Source organism: Salmo salar, chromosome ssa23, assembly GCF_905237065.1.
Source record: "Salmo salar chromosome ssa23, Ssal_v3.1, whole genome shotgun sequence".
NCBI classification, from domain to species: Eukaryota; Metazoa; Chordata; class Actinopteri; order Salmoniformes; family Salmonidae; genus Salmo; species Salmo salar.
Genome location: NC_059464.1, coordinates 26,595,097 through 26,612,407, shown reverse-complemented (window position 1 = coordinate 26,612,407; position 17,311 = coordinate 26,595,097). Strand labels below are relative to the sequence as shown.

Genomic DNA, 17,311 nt, shown 5'->3' with positions numbered 1-17,311 from the left:
CACTGGAGGTTTACCCATCAAAAGTCTAACTACTAATGCATGTGTGTAATACTAAAAACGCAATAATTTCCCCATTAAGTGAGTAACATACTAATACATGCTTTAAAACTGTGTACATGTGGAATTATCTTTAAAGGCATAGTTCACCCAAATTACAAAATAAAATATTGGTTTACTTACCTTGTAAGCAGTCTACGCACATCATGTGTCCACATCATCTGAAAGTATCTCAAATTGATTCCGAAAAATGCAAAAATCAGTCCCATGACTTGAATGTGATTTGTGCACCAAATGCAAAAATGTTGGAAATAGTGTGAGCCACTGCCAGGGAAACTATACCAAAGCATAGATTGCTGTCATACCTTGTACACTGAACAAAAATATTACTGCAACATGCAACAATTTCAAAGATTTTACTGACTAACAGTTCATATAAGGAAATCAGTCAATAAAAATAAATGAATTATGCCCTGATCTATGGATTTCACATGACTGGGAATACACATATGCATCTGTTGGTCACAGATACCTTAAAAAAAGGTAGGGGCGTGGATCAGAAAACCAGTCAGTATCTGGTGTGACCACCATTTGCTTCATGCAGCATGACACATCTCCTTCGCATAGAGTTGATCAGGCTGTTGATTGTGGCCTGTGGAATGTTGTCCCACTCCTCTTCAATGGCTGTGCGAAGTTGCTTGATATTCGCGGGAACTGGAACACGCTGTCGTACATGTCGATCCAGAGCATCCCAAACATGCTCAACGGGTGACATGTCTGGTGAGTATGCAGGCCATGGAAGAACTGGGACATTTTCAGCTTCCAGGAATTGTGTACAGATCCTTGTGATATGGGGCTGTGCATTATCATGGTGAAACATGAGATGATGACTGCTGATTAATGGCATGACAATAGGCTTCAGGATCTTGTCACGGTATCTTTGTGCATTCAAATTGCCATAGATAAAATGCAATTGTGCTTGTAGCTTATACCTGCCCATACCATAACCCCACCGCCACCATGGGGCACTCAGATCACGTTGACATCAGCAAACCGCTCGCACACAACGCCATGCAAGTGGTCTGCGGTTATGAGGCTGGTTGGACGTACTGCCAAATTCTCTAAAACGACATTGGAGACGGCTGATGGTAGAGAAATGAACATTCAATTCTCTGGCAACAGCTCTGGTGGACATTCCTGCAGTTAGCATGCCAATTGCATGCTCCCTCAAAACTTGCAATTGTATTATGTGACAAAACTGCACATTTTAGGGTGGCCATTTATTGTCCCCAGCACAAGGTGCACCTGTGTAATGATCATGCTGTTTAATCCGCTCCTTGATATGCCACATCTATCAGGTGGATGGATTATCTTGGCAAAGGAGAAATGCTCAGTAACAGGGATGTAAACACATTTGTGCACAACAATTCAGAGAAATAAGCTTTTTGTGAGTATGGAAAATTTCTCTGATCTTTTATTTCAGCTCATGAAACATGAGACCAACACTTGACATGTTGCGTTTTATATTTTTGTTCAATATACATACATTGATTTCCTTAGCAATGTGTAATTTTGGAATTTTGGTGAACTATCCCTTTGATTTGATTTGCTTTGATTAGGGCGTTGAGTGAGTGTGTTTCTGGGGGTGTTACAGTACCTGAGACCTATTCCTTACCAGAGTGTGGAGCCGGTGGTGGTGATAGTGGTGATAGTGGTGGTAGTCCTCCTCTTTATCCTCAAGGTCCTGGGACATGGGCTGCATGAACATCTCCTGGGGGGAGATAGGCCTCAAGGCTACAAACCCTCCTCTGGTCCTGATGGAATGGATAAGAAGACAGACATTCAGAGAGGGATAGGGGATACCTAGTCAGTTGCACAACTGAATGCATTCAACCCAAATGTGTCTTCCGCATTTAACCCAACCCCTCTGAATCAGAGAGGTGCGGGGGCTGCCTTAATCGACGGCGTACGTCATCGGTGCCCGGCATGCCTATCTAGGATGAACACACACATCTATTAATATACCTGTACCCACACGCACACACAGGCTCTGGGACTTTAGGAGTCAAAAAGCATATTTACAGGGCAGATCCAGCGCTGTGGGTCAGAAAGGGTAGGGCTTTGGCACTGCAGAGGATGTCCTGAGGCAGAGTGGACGCGTCCATACGCTGGAACATGGGAGCGTGTTTCTATAGGGGATGAGGATGAAATAGGTCCAGTATGAGAGTATGCAAACAGAGGCCATAGTTTCATACTGTACATAGAGGTAAGTATACCTGCTCCTCCAGCTGTTGCCTGAGCTTCTTGGCTTTGTTCTGCTTGTAGTAGTCCATGATCATCATAGCTGCATAGATCTTCCCAATGGTCATATGATTGGCTGGAAGAATGGCATAATGTCACTCATTTGGAATTCTTTGGAAAGCAAAACTACTATAGCAAATAGTCCAACTACATTGACTAATGCCAGAGGTACTATACATGCTGACTGTCACCTTTGTGGATGGGGACGAGCAGGTCTAGCGTCTTCTGAGAAAGGTGTGGCCAGATGATACTGATCTCCTTCTGTAGGTCTGAATCCATCTGCCCCCTGTCCTCCCCTCCTGGAACCACCACAACAACAACAGCAGATAAAGCATGCAGCAGGTGCACATGGGGGCAGTTGGTTAACAGTGTGTAGAGAAAGTTGAGAAGAACAACAAGTTCAGAGAGTTGTTCATGCTCAGCTATTTTAACATGCTAGCCTGACCTCTGGCTATCTTGACCTCCAGGGCAGTTCGGATCAGGGCCATGAGGGTGGAGGTGAAGTGAACAGACATCTCCTCATCCACGGGCATGTTCATCAGCACCAGCCTCTGAGGGTGTTCATGGAAGGGGGAGCAAAGCAGGAAATATTACTCACTAACCAGGAGACAACATATTGCCAACAAGAGAAGCTCAGTTAACCGTCTATGCCTTACAGTAACATATAAGTCTCATCTACTTGATGGTCTTTTTTCACTGTTCAAGCTAAACTTACAATCGAAGGATTATAAATGCATGTTTTAATAACACAATTCTCTAATAAGAATGACATTGTAACAACAGCCAAAAGACTCACAACACAGCGTGCACAAAGAGGGTAGGTTCATTTCCATTGTACAGTCCATGCACACATATGACAAGACAATGGTAATGGGAAAAAAAGGCAAAGAGGGCAAGGGCAGGAAAGCACATGCGTATAGATAGAGGAAGTAATCAAGCAGCAGTGATTGAGAAAGATTGTTTGACATTCTGACACTGTACAATGTGACTCTATGAAATACATGTTAGCTTTTTGCACCCGTTTCAAAACCGAAGCATTCTTACTGACACTGAAAACCAGTTATTCCACAAACAGCTCTTAAACACACAAAACCTTACTCAGTTAGTTCTCTGCCAAGATGCAAATCAATACAAAACAGACAATGCCAAAGCATAATGCTAATTTATTTTTACTCTATGTATTGTTATCTGCCGATCAAAAAACACCATCGTGGATTCTCTTCCAATTCGACAAGCGACACGTTACGGTACGATAGACAACAGTCATTTTCCACACTTCATTTGGAATTGGCTATATAACACAGAGGGAAAGGTTTTACTTTGCCATCTCCATTGACCAAATGTAGAAACGTTGCCTAGTTGTCTTTGGTCTACCTTATAAGCCACTTTGGAGGGACATTTCTTTCCGAGGCCAAGAGGTGGCGACATATCAGTCAGCATCTCGTACATGTCAGTGTAATGAATACGCCCGCTGGGGAGGAGGCAGGGAGCAGGGCAGATGACAAGGAGGACGAGGAGGAGGAGGAAGGGCAGGGAAGGTATTACCAAGGAATGGAGGAAGAAAAGAATATGAAAAAAGGAAGAGATATCAGAAAGAGGGTTATTCAATGGCATTACACAGAAAGGATTAAATCAGGTTGTGGTATTTCTATGGAGACTTGGCATAGAAAAGAGAGAGAAGAAGAAATCTAAAATCAAAGACCAAAGGAATGACAGCAGGGTCCTCTGTGGATCTGGCAGATACTTACCTGGCATCCTAAACCTGCAACGTTACTGCTGACTATTGTCAGGAAGGGACTTACAGTAGGCCCCACTATAACACTTCTCATGATTCTACTATAACCAGTCAACTAAATCAGAGGTACCAGATCCAACCAGCCACAGAGTGACAGAGTGTCACATGACTCAGCACACTGGTTTTGTGTAGTTGTTTGTTACACTAAATGTTCCAATAGTTCATTGCTCTGCATCTACAGCATGAAGTGCATAATGATATTGTCTGTATGCTAGAGGAGGAGCCGTCTCTTTGTATCCTGAAGCCATAACCCAGTCATTCTTTGGCCTGGGGCGGAACCAGGGCAGTGCAAGCAGGCCTTAGAGCAGTGCAAGCAGGCCTTAGAGGGGTAGTGAAAATTGTTGGAGAGGAATGGAAGGGAGCAGAGGAAGGGTCCCAACAGGTAGGAGGGGGTTAAGGGATCGAGGGATAGTGGGGAAGTGGTGGGGGAGCCAAACCTTGCAGGCCACGGTGTAGGGGCAGTTCTTTCCAAAGCCCAGGGGAGGGGAAATAGTGCGTACTACTGTGTACATCTCCTTATAGTGAATCCTTCCACTGGAAAGAACATATATTTCTGTAGTTAACAATAAACACAGAGATTCAGCTTTGCTGGAGTTTACTAGAGCTGGATTGCCACCATTGTCCTAACAACAACCTGGAGAGCAGAGCATCAGGACACATCGGACAACAATTAGGCAAATATGCAATACTATTCATATTGTGAAATGTTTTGGACTTGAAGCCCATATGGTGGTATTTGTAAGTAATTGGGTGAAACATTAGAATAACATTAAAATAGTAAATACTTCCTACATATAATGACATGTGTTAGTATGTGTTGTTGGGCCTCTGACTTACCAAGCAGCTCGGTCGTATTCACCCCAGATACGAACAAACTCATCCAGATGATGAGGCCCCAAGATGGAAGAATCCCGGGTGAGGTACTCAAAGTTGTCCATGATCACAGCCACAAACAGATTCAGCATCTGAACAGTGATTAGAGGAGGTCATAGACAAGGTACTACAATAGGTGTGTATGAAAGGGAATATGTATGCATGTAGGTGTCTCCTTCAACTTCTTCCTCTCATTTCTGGTAAGAGACGGTCTCCTAGAGTAGGACTCATAGAGTAGGACAGTAGGACTCTTAGAGTAGGACTCTTACCAGAAATGAGCTGAAGAAGATGAAGGAAACAAAGTAGAAGTAGGCAAACTCAGTTCCACAGTGTTCCTCATGGTCTGACGTTAGAGCTAAGGGGTCTGGCTCACACTTCTGCCCCCCTAAACATGACAGCATGATCTCCTGCCACGACTCCCCCGTGGCACTCCTGCAGGCAGACAGCAGTGTGTTGTTCAGAGACTGAGCCGCCTTAGTTAGCCACTGTGTGACACATGCAGGATATCCTACTGTACCTGAATAGCAACATCAGAGCACCAAAGAAGGTCTTGAAGTTGTTGTGTTGGTTGATGTGAGTCTCCTCATCCAGTCTGATGTTTCCAAAAACCTTGAGGAATATTCAAATCAAATCAAATTGTATGGGTCGTGTACACATACTCCATGCCTATGTTTATAGCGCCAACAGTGCAGTAATACCTAACAATACAAAATAATACACAAATTCCAAATACCGTAATTTCCGGACTATTAAGCGCACCTCAATATAAGCCGCACCCACTGAATTTTTTACAAATTATTATTTTGAACATAAATAAGCCGCACATGTCTATAAGCCGCAGGTGCCTACCGGTACATTGAAACAAATGAACTTTACACAGGCTTTAACGAAACACGGCTTGTAACAAAAATAAATAGGCTTTAACGAAACACGGCTTGTAACAAAAAATTTAAAATTAGCAGTAAGCTTTAGTTGTCTTTTTGCACTGAGTCAATTCCTCACGCTGCTGTTTCCAACGTCTTATCAACGACTCATTAAGACCAAGCTCCCGTGCAGCAGCTCTATTTCCTTTTCCAACAGCCAGATCAATCGCCTTCAACTTGAAAGCTGCATCATATGCATTTCTCTGTGTCTTTGCCATGATGAGGGTGACAAAATGACTACCGTAATCAGAATGATGGGAAGTTTGAGAGCGCTCGATTTAATCTAAACAGTAAACAAAACAGTTGTTTGACCTTAACCCGTTCGGCAATTTCATTGGTCTAATGAAAGCTTCATGTCGCCAAAAAACTGAGCACGTCACAGAATGTGTTTTTTTGGAAAAAAATATTGAAAGCGGGAAAAATCCATATATTAGCCGCGTCATTGTTTAAGCCGCGAGGTTCAAAGCTGGGAAAAAAGTTGCGGCTTATAGTCCGGAATTTACGGTATATATCAGATATATCGGAAAGAGCCATGTCAGAGTCCATAACAAAAATGTAAACGCAACATGTAAAGTGTTGGTCCCATGTTTCATGAGCTGAAATAAATGATTCCAGAATTTTTCCATATGCACAAATTTGTTAACATCCCTGTTACTGAGCATTTCTCCTTTGCCAAGATAATCCATCCACCTGACAGGTGTGGGATATCAAGAATCTGATCAGCATGATCATTACACAGGTGCACCTTGCTCTGGGGCCAATAAAAGGCCACTCTAAAATGTACAGTTTTGTCACAAAACACAATGCCACAGATGTCTAATGTTTTGAGGAAGTGTACAATTGGCATGCTGACTGCAGGAATGTCCACCAGAGCTTTTGCCAGAGAATTGAATGTTAATTTCTTTACCATAAGTTGTTTTAGAGAATTTGTTAGTACGTCTAACCGGCTTCACAACCGCAGACCACTTGTAACCACGCCAGCCCAGGAACTCCACATCCGGCTTCTTCACTTGCGGGATTGTCTGAGACCAGCCACCCGGACAACTGATGAAACTGAGGATTTCTGTGTTTAATAAAGCCCTTTTGTGGGGGAAAATTAAGTTTGATTGGCTGGGTTTGGCTCCCCAGTTGGTGGGCCTGGCTCTCAAGTGGGTGGGCCTATGCAAAATCCATAGATTAGGACCTAATGAATTTATTTCAATTGACCGATTTCGTTATATGAACTGTAACTCAGTAAAATCGTTGAAATTGTTGCATGTTGCGTTTATATTTTTGTTCAGTATATAATGGTGTGTATAGACAGTATGGACAGTATGTCTTGTGCTATATGCAGAACCGACACATTCACACCATGCAATGACGAACCAAGAAAGTGGCAGAATAGATCAAGAGTGTGAGCAACACCTTACCTGCATTCCGATGATTGCATATATGAAGAAGAGCATGGCAATGAGCAGACAGACGTAGGGGAGAGCCTGAAAGAGAAACCCTATGTCATGATAAAGTAACAGTACCAGACGATACACACACACACACACACACACACACACACACCTGGCTTCAGTCTTAAGTGTCTCTTTCCAGTGCTGTACTGTAATGTGAGTGGAGCTGACCTTAAAGGACTGGACAAAGGTCCAGAGCAGGATGCGGATGGTGTAGCCCTGCCTCAACAGCTTGATCAGTCGAGCAGCTCGGAACAGCTTCAGGAAACCCATGTTGAAGGTCTCAATTGACTAAAGGGAGATGAGAGAGACACTAGCACTATGCATACCGTTTATTTACAGTACACTGTATAGAAATGGCAACGCAATCAGCCATTGACTGATATTCAGTCATGTTTTTTTACCTGCAGGTCTACCACTATTTCTGTGATGCTGCCCAAAACCGTGATGAAGTCAAATATATTCCAAGTGTCTCGAAAGTAGTTCTGGAAAAGAGCAGAAAACATCCATACTTCAGTCAGTAGATGTTAGTAGCATTGCACAGAGTATCAGATCATGATGTTATGGGCAGTACAGATGTAGGATCTTGATTTGAGCCAGTTTGCTACAAGAGGAAAATAGCAACAGGAAATGTGAATTATTATGTGGATTATAATTAATGGGCATTTCTGTAGGGGTTGATACATTTTTCGTTAGGGAAAATCAAGTCTGAAATGACAAACTTTAGAAGGCTTTTTAAAATTCAAATACACTACAAGTTTGCATTTCCTGCCATGCAGGAAAAGTCTCAGCAAGAGACTTTTCAAATTAAGATCCTACATCTGTACATTTAAACTGTTTCCTCACCAGAAAGCCAAAGGCCATGATCTTGAGGACACACTCCACAGAGAAGAGCACAGTGAAGGCTGTGTTCAGATGTTTCAGCACAGCCTCGTACACTGGTGGGGCTGAGTAATACTACCACCACATAGGAGAGCGAAGAGAGAGACACCATTAAACACAATTGGAATCACTCCAAATTACTGGGATGCACAGATAACCCCAAATGACACAATGAACCCAAACACACACCATCTTGCTCAACCACCATACAACTATAGAACTATAGCCACAGGTTCATGGCAGATTCCCTCTGATATGTAAATAGCAAAACATTGAGCAGAGCTGAGGCTAAAAGGAGTAATTCATCTGAGTTGTACAGGCAGAGTTAATGAGGGCATGTTAAATACTAGCAGGTGGATATAGATCAATATTTAATAAAGGCTGAGTCATCCTCTGCTCTGTCTGATGGCTCTCTCCCTCTGTCTGACCGAAGGCTTTTTCTCTGAATAAATGAAATGCTCACGGGATGGAAAAAACCCAGACCGTTAGCTAGAGCCCAGCACACAGTAGAGGGACATGCATCTTACAACCCAATCAGCTACAGCAGAGGTGTCAAATTAATTTTGCCACGAGGGCCAAATTCGGTCTTCAACAAGGCCCGGAGGGGCGCACTGAAAATTGGTTATATTTCCTCAGCGTCAAAATCTCGCAAAAGCTAGTCCTCTAGATAATTTGCTAAATATAGTCCCCTCCCCCCGCAGGCCAGATGTTTGACACCCCTGAGCTACAGCAACAGGCTCCATAATACCTTCTGCACCACAGGGACTGCTATTAGGCTTTATAAATGAGATTAGTTCAGCATATGGGTCAGGTTGTACATTAGAGATAATGAACAAGGTGTAAATTAATGTACTGTTTGTACGCAATCATTATCCACACCTTCATCATCAGGACAATGGTGTTGAGCGCAATCATGGCCAGCACGGTGTACTCGAAGGAGGGGGAGACCACAAAGTGCCAGAGGCGGTACTGGAACGTCTGTCTGTTCTGAGGCATGTAGCGGGTCAGGGGTTTGGCACTTATGGCAAAGTCAATGCAAGCCCTCTGTAAGGGAAAACACACAAGAAAGAAAGTTGAAGAACAGTTTGTTGTGCAGGAAATAGCCTGGGATTAAGTACAGTATGTAGCAGCTAGCTCTGGGAAAGTCCTTATATTTTATCCTTGAAGTAGACACAGTGCTATATGGACTGCTGGGAACGTTCTGGTCAGTGTCGGCTGAGGGATACCTGGTGGGAGAGACTTTGTGTCTGGAGGGGAACTCTCACTATTTCTGTATATTTACCAGGTGTTTTCCATGAGCCAGTGTGCTCCTCTACGTAATCACCTGTCAAGTTAAGTCTAAAAGCACAGACGGCGTCATTTTGATGTGTTTGCTACATTCCACCAGCAAACCATATCACTAACACTTACACTGAGCTGGTGTGTTATATGGTATCACTGGAAATTCTACATTTCAAATGGAATGTCTGTTACATTTCGTTTGGTTGAGGATTCTGTGTAAAGTGTGTGCGTGTGTGTGTGTGTGTGTGTGTGTGTGTGTGTGTGTGTGTGTGTGTGTGTGTGTGTGTGTGTGTGTGTGTGTGTGTGTGTGTGTGTGTGTGTGTGTGTGTGTGTGTGTGTGTGTGTGTGTGTTTGTGTGTGTGTGTGTGTGTGTTTGTGACTCCATCACCTCATTCTTCTCCAAGCTGCACTCCTCCATCATCTTGTCTCCCTGCTCCTGGAAGGTGATGATGATGAGAGCCACAAATATGTTGACGAAGAAGAAGGGGAAGACCACAAAGTAGATGACATAGAAGATGGACATCTCCATCCTGTTGCCCTGGCTGGGTCCTCTGTCCTCCTCTGTCACGTCCACAGAGTGCTGCAGGACCCTGGACAGACACACAGACACACAGATCACACTGTGCTCAGCACTGGCCACCCACACTGACATTCTGAAGTATATTTCAGTCTAGCCTATGTACAGTTGTGACATAGCGAATAGTGTGTATGGAGAGAGTGAGACTTACTGTGGCCAGCCCTCCCCAGTGGAGACGGTGAACAAAGTGAGTAGGGCCCAGACTATATTGTCATAGTGAAAGTCATGTCTCCTCCACTCCCTCCTCTTCACCTCCTGCTTGTCTTTCTCATAGTTGATGTAGAAGCCCCTGATAGGACGAGACAGACACACAGTGTACAATGGACATTCAGTGGACAAAGAAACACCAGAAAACATGACAAAACTGTAGGTCTCCAATAGGTCTCCATCCACTTCAACTATGTTAGTGTTCTGTAAGGCCCTATGCTGGCAGCTCAGCAGACACCTACTGGCAGTCCTTCTCTGTGTCTTTGGATCCGTCAGTGCAGTAGAAGAACTTCCCCTTGAACAGCTGCACAGCGATGACAGCGAAAATGAACATGAAGAGCTTGTAGACGATGAGGATGTTGAAGACGTTCTTCAGAGAGGTCACCACACAGTCAAACACTGCCTACACACAGACAGAGGACGACGGATGAGGGAGGGCAATTTAAAAGTCAGACAGTGACTGATATGCTAAAACTGTAGGGGTTTAGTTTTCATCCAGTTACAGATGTAGGATCTTAATTTGATCACCCTGTTGCAGGAGGACATTTAAAACTCGTAGTTTATTTGAGATTTGAAAAGGCTTCTGAAGTTTGTAATTTCCACTTTGAAATTTCAGACCTGATTTTCTCTAACAAAGAATTTATCAACCACTACAAAAAATGTAATTCATTGTAATCCACATAATAATTAACATTTCCTGTTGCTGCAGGATTATTTTCCTGCTGTAGCAAACTGGCTCAAATTAAGATCTTACATCTATAGTGTCTGATTTGTTGAGGTTGACTTCTAACTCAAGTGGTATAAATAGCATACAATTGTCCAAAATGATCCCAAACTGTTGTTGCGACATGACTGACTGGAAGAGGATTGTATTATTCTGTAGATCTTTATTTCACTTTACAGTCCCAGGATAATCAGGTCTATTGATTGCAGTTTTTCTGGTAGCACCTGACTGACTGACGTCCTGGTTCACTCACAGTTTTCAGTCTGACTCATTTCCTCCAGGTTTGACAGAGACACTCTTCCCCACAGCAGAAATTGGATGTGTGAGGTTTGGGAAATCAATTTGTCACTAAATGTTTTCATGATCAAACGCTCAGGTTTATCACCTAATCTTCTCTCACCTGATTCTCTGCTTCATGGAAACCCTCTTGTGGAAACAGGTGTGACTAAATGGATGTAAAGTCATCTCCACCTGTTTAACAGTGGCTTCTGCACTCACCTGATACCATCTTACCACACATACACATTACCTCACCTTTGAACACCTTGATATATCTCGTATGTAGTCTATCCCTCAGACTGTTGACTGGAGCAGGCACGGTTAACATGGGAAGTCATCTCTGAGAAAAGGGTTACCTTGAGTTTCGGTAGTCTCTTGATGGTCTTCAGGGGCCTCAGGACGCGCAGCACCCGAAGAGACTTGATGGTTTTGATGTCCCGTCCTTTATTATTTCTACAAGTAGACACACGTAGAATGAAGAATCTGTTGAACTCACTTTAACACTGAGCTAACCATGTTACTTATTACAGGAGAGGTATTACTGTGCTCTACATTTCTGATTAGAAAGATACATGTCCAGTGCCTTCATAAAGTATTCATACCCCTTGACTTATTACACATGTTGTTTTGTTACAGCCTGAATTCAAAATGTATTTTTCTCACCCATCTACACAAAATACCTCATAATGACCAAGTGAAAACATGTTTTTAGAAATGTTTACTAATTTATTGAAAATGAAACACAGAAATATCTAATTTTACATAACCTCTACAGGATCGGTGTCCCCCGCGCGGGACGGTTGAGCTAACGTGCACTAATGTGATTTAGTAGCTATTAAAGTAAAGTATTCAGACCCCTGAGTCAATACTTTGTAGAAGCATCTTTGGCGGCGATTATAGCATTGAATCGTCTTGGGTATGTCTATCAGCTTTGCACATCTGGATTTTTTCCCATTCTTCCTTGCAGATTTTCTCAAGCTCTGTTAAATTAGATGGGATTCAAGTCTGGGCCATTCAATGACTTTCACATTATTGTTCTGGAGCCATTCCAGCGTTGCTTTGGCTGTATGCTTTGGGTCAATGTCCTGTTGGAATGTAAATCTTTGCCCCAGTTTAAGGTCATTTGCACTCTGAAGCAGGTTCTCATCAAGGATTTGCCTGTATTTGGCTCCATTCATTGTTCCCTCTATCCTGACCAGTCTCCCAGTTCCTGCTGCTGAAAAGCATGATGCTGACACCACCATGCTTCACGGTAGGGATGGTGTTAGACAGGTGATGAGCTGTGCCTGGTTTTCTCCAACTATTTGGCCTGAATGCGGTTTGCATTCAGGCCAAATAGTTACATTTTTGCCCGGTTGCTCAATTTGGTCTGACGGCCAGCTCTTGGCAGAGTCTGGGTTGTTCCATATTTGTTTCTTTTCCCAATGATGGAGACCACGGTGCTCATGGAAACTTTCAACACTTTAGATTTTTTTTAAACCCTTCCCCAGATATATGCCTCATCACAATTCTATCTCGGTGATCTACGGACAGTTCCTTGGACTTCATGGTATAGTTTCTGCTCTGACATACACTGTCAACTGTGGGACCTTACACTGAGTGTACAAAACATTAGGAACACATTACTAATATTAAGTTGCCCACTCTTTTGCCCTCAGAACAGCCTTAATTCATCAGGGCATGGACTATCAAAAGTGTTCCACAGGGATGCTAGCCCATGTTGACTCCAATGCTTCCCACAGCTGTGTCAAGTTGGCTGGATGTCATTTGGGTTGTGGACCATTCTTGATGCACACAGGAAACTGTTGAGCGTGAAAAACCAGCAGCATTGCAGTTCTTGACACCCTCAAACCAGTGTGCCTATCACCAACTACCAAACCCCATTCAAAGGCACTTAAATATTTTGTCTTGCCCATTCACCCTCTGAATGGTACACATACACAATCCATGTCTCAATTATCTCAAGGCTTAAAAATCATTCTTTAACCTGTCTCATCCCCTTCAGCTAAACTGATTGTGGATTTCACAAGCATTGCTTTGGCTGTATGGATTTAGTGGATTTAACAAGTGATATGAATAGCTTTGACCTGGTCAGTCTATGTCATGGAAAGAGCAGGTGTGTTTCTTTCTAAATCATGTCCAAACAATTGATTTGGCCACAGGTGGATTCCACTAAAGTTGTAGTGGCATCTAAAGGATGATCAAAGGAAATTGGATGCATCTGAGCTCAGTTTGTAGTATCCTAGCAAAGGGGTGTGAATACTTATGTAAATTAGATATTTTTGTATTTAATTTTCAATCAATTTGCTAAATATCTTATGGGTTATTGTGGGTGAGAAAAATGTTGTCAATGGGTATTTAAAAAATATATATATATTTAACCTTTATTTAACTAGGCAAGTCAGTTAAGAACAAATTCTTATTTACAATGACAGCCGAGGAACAGTGGGTTAACTGCCTTGTTCAGGGGCAGAAAGACAGATTTTTACCTTGTCAGCTCGGGAATTCGATCTAGCAACCTTTCAGTTACTGGCCCAGCGCTCTAACCACTAGGCTACCTGCCGCCTCGTGAATACTTTGTAAAGGCACTCTATGTAATGAACTATAGAGGACACATAGGATCCTGTTGAAGAGAGCAGAAAGAAAGGAAGTGAAGAAAGTGTTTACCCCAGCACATTCCTGGCAGTCCCACAGCAACACAATCCACAGGAGCAGAGGACGACAGAGAGAAAAAAACATGTACTGTATATCACAAAACAGAGTGAAACACAGTGCTATACTACACTGGCAGTATACACTGGTAATGTACACTACACAGGAAGTTATAACCCATGCAAGGTCACATGACTCACGTGAGGGCGAAGGCCATCAGAGCGCCGACCACCACGATAAAGTCTAGAATGTTCCACAGGTCCCGGAAATAGGAGCCATCATGAAGAATCAAGCCCTGGTCTATCATCTATCAAAAATACATCTTGTTAAATGATTTGAAAACAGAACTGTGCTAAACATTTGCATTTGCCTCACTGTTAATTAGCTAAATACAATACATTCTGTCTATCTGACATAAAAATGTTTTGGTACTACCAGTTTATGCCAAACATGTTCATGTACCTTCTGTCCAATCCAACGGACTCTGCTACAGTATGGTATGACCTATGTCACGTTAATATGACATCGTTTGGTAATGTTTTAATACAGGATCCTTGCTGATTGACTAAAGAATACTGTATTCTTGTTCTATAACTCACCTTTATTATCATTTCAAAGGTAAAGACACCTGTGAACACGTAGTCAAAGTAACGCAAAACCTGTGGGGTAAAAAGTAGACAAATATATTAACACATCCATTACAAAACTGGACTCCAGGGGATGAGGAAGTACATTTTATTCCTTGCCATCAGCTCATACATTAGAGGAGATCAGAGAGAGACAGATCAGAGAGAGACAGATCAGAGAGAGACAGATCAGAGAGAGACAGATCAGAGAGAGACAGATCAGAGAGAGACTGATCAGAGAGAGACTGATCAGAGAGAGACTGATCAGAGAGAGACAGATCAGAGAGAGACAGATCAGAGAGAGACTGATCAGAGAGAGACAGATCAGAGAGAGACAGATCAGAGAGAGACTGATCAGAGAGAGACAGATCAGAGAGAGACTGATCAGAGAGAGACTGATCAGAGAGAGACTGATCAGAGAGAGACAGATCAGAGAGAGACAGATCAGAGAGAGACAGATCAGAGAGAGACTGATCAGAGAGAGACTGATCAGAGAGAGACTGATCAGAGAGAGACTGATCAGAGAGACACTGATCAGAGAGAGACTGATCAGAGAGAGACTGATCAGAGAGAGACTGATCAGAGAGAGACTGATCAGAGAGAGACTGAGAGCTTCTGTTTAATGTGTTGCATCTGTTCTTCACCGCTGAACTGGGGACATATTTCCCTTTTAGGAAACCAACTTCTCTCTTTAATGGTCACACTGATTAAGTTGAACCGGAGGGAATTCTATTTCTATTTCAGACTTTGTAAGATGATGCTTTCAAGTGGAGCCCTTCTCCGCTGATGGATATGTGCTTTGATTAGCTTCTTAGCGTGTCACCAGGCCCATTTCATTCCCAACTCGATTTGCATCAATCAGCAACATCCAGAGAAGCCTCCCCCCCATCAAGTCACCATGGGAGACCTTCACAAAGCAATTAACGTAATGCTTTCTTTCAGTCTTCCAGCTGCTCAGCTAGGACGGGGCCTGATATGAGACCCCAGGCACATATTCCCAATGATTTGTTTTTTACCTCAAGGAAGTTCTGTAACAAAGTACAAAACAATGTCATCGACAATAGGAATGCTGCAGAATTCCAGATTGTACTCGATTGACACTGTATGTGCTATCTGTCTGATTTGTAGTCGTATGAAGAGCCTAAACCAGAGGTGGGAGTAGGGAGTGTGATGTGATTATTCTATACCCCCCAACACTCCTCCTCTATCTGGCTCCTCAGTGTGAGCAGAGAGTGACAACTCTAATATTGCTGTCCCCCTGTGAGATCAGCGATACTCGTCAGAGACAACGTCAAGCACAGACGCAGACACAATCCTCGTCACGAGTGTGCGCTTGCACTCACGGTATGCTGTGAGAAGATAGTACAGCACAGGAAAACAAAGCCAAACAAAAGCAATCACACGTCAAAGACAATAGCCTAGCCACCATTGTGGAGAAAGACTGTTAGAACAATGAGGCTCAAGGTCAGAGAGGAAAACAGCCATCTGTTGAGTCCAGGTAAAGCCCAGTGACCAGACTGGCTCTTACTTTGTTCCAGTCGGAGGTGGCTGAAACGGGGTCCTCTGCAGCGAGGGCGATACTGCTGGCAGCGATCACCAGCAGGATACACATCTCAAAGTAACGCAGGTTCACCACATAGTGACAGGCCCGGCGGATCCTAGAGATGGAACAGAGGACACAGAGAAACAGCTGTCAGAGCAGGACTGAAACGGGTGTTTTGTTTCTGTACCTCTATCATGCCTGTGTTTGATGGTGAGGATGAGGGTTTTAAGATGATGGTGAGGATGAGGGTTTTAAGATGATGGTGAGGATGAGGGTTTTAAGAGGATGATGGTTGTAAGATGCTGGTAGGGATGATGGTGTTAGGATGATGGTAGGGATGATGGTGTTAGGCTGATGGTAGGGATGAGGGTGTTCGGATGCCGGTAGGGATGAGGGTGTTAGGATGCCGGTAGGGATGAGGGTGTTAGGATGCCGGTAGGGATGATGGTGTTACATGCTGACCACACCGCTCGCATCGCGTGCGCGAGCATTGCAAAATAAATGTACACATACGGTACGTTATTCAATCATTGCACCCACACTGCTCGCGCGCGCCAACGAGCATCTGCGTTGCCAAGCGCTAAAATAGAAGTCCTGCCTCTCCCATCTCCTCATTGGTTTATAGAAGCAGATACCCATGTGCCTTCTCCTCATTGGTTGATTGAAAGATGAACTTTGGTCGGTCGGTCGGTCGGTCGTGGTAATACTAAGTTTAGATGCCAATCGCCATATAAAGTCCAAAGATGAAAAACCCTGGAAGGAGGAGAGATGACTAGAAACGATTCGGTTGACCGTTTTATGTGTGGATAAATTGTCGGAGTAGAGGACCTTGTGCATTTCAGGTAAAATAACAACTCAATGTTTATATCCTAGGGCAAATTAACTAGCAACAGCAAGCTAGCTAAATAGGAGAAATTAGCTAGCAACTGCAAGCTAGCTAGCTAAATTGCCATAAATGTTTAATGCTTTTCGACCTGTCCCCAAATTAATATAATGGTTCAGAGTTTGTTTTGATATTTCAACCTGCGTGTCGTGATCGCGTTTGGTGTGGCGGGACAAAGTCAATTTGCGCACGCGGACGCACGCACGCCTGGTTTAGGTGTGGTGTTAGGATGACGGTAGGGATGAGGGTGTTAGGATGACAGTAGGGATGATGGTGTTAGGATGACGGTAGGAATGATGGTGTTAGGATGACGGTAGGGATGATGG

The 17,311-nt window shown here is 43.4% G+C and overlaps 1 protein-coding gene across 3 annotated transcripts in view; it reads right to left on the bottom strand.

Annotated features, from left to right (window-relative positions):
- Positions 1-17,311, bottom strand: part of LOC106584318 (voltage-dependent R-type calcium channel subunit alpha-1E) — a 124,884-nt gene that overhangs the window by 5,146 nt on the left and 102,427 nt on the right. For all 3 annotated transcript variants that reach the window (XM_045706312.1, XM_045706313.1, XM_045706314.1), the window contains exons 21-42: positions 16,088-16,217; positions 14,533-14,592; positions 14,134-14,240; positions 13,949-13,960; positions 11,638-11,734; positions 10,521-10,681; positions 10,223-10,360; positions 9,883-10,084; positions 9,093-9,257; positions 8,178-8,288; positions 7,736-7,816; positions 7,503-7,622; positions 7,299-7,364; positions 5,484-5,575; positions 5,236-5,398; positions 4,931-5,058; positions 4,531-4,627; positions 2,744-2,849; positions 2,490-2,597; positions 2,274-2,374; positions 2,080-2,186; positions 1,673-1,811 (exon numbers count right to left, since the gene is read on the bottom strand). In XM_045706312.1, the coding sequence (XP_045562268.1) occupies positions 1,673-1,811; positions 2,080-2,186; positions 2,274-2,374; positions 2,490-2,597; positions 2,744-2,849; positions 4,531-4,627; positions 4,931-5,058; positions 5,236-5,398; positions 5,484-5,575; positions 7,299-7,364; positions 7,503-7,622; positions 7,736-7,816; positions 8,178-8,288; positions 9,093-9,257; positions 9,883-10,084; positions 10,223-10,360; positions 10,521-10,681; positions 11,638-11,734; positions 13,949-13,960; positions 14,134-14,240; positions 14,533-14,592; positions 16,088-16,217 (2,491 nt within the window). The remainder of the gene's footprint in view (positions 1-1,672; positions 1,812-2,079; positions 2,187-2,273; positions 2,375-2,489; positions 2,598-2,743; positions 2,850-4,530; positions 4,628-4,930; positions 5,059-5,235; positions 5,399-5,483; positions 5,576-7,298; positions 7,365-7,502; positions 7,623-7,735; positions 7,817-8,177; positions 8,289-9,092; positions 9,258-9,882; positions 10,085-10,222; positions 10,361-10,520; positions 10,682-11,637; positions 11,735-13,948; positions 13,961-14,133; positions 14,241-14,532; positions 14,593-16,087; positions 16,218-17,311) is intronic.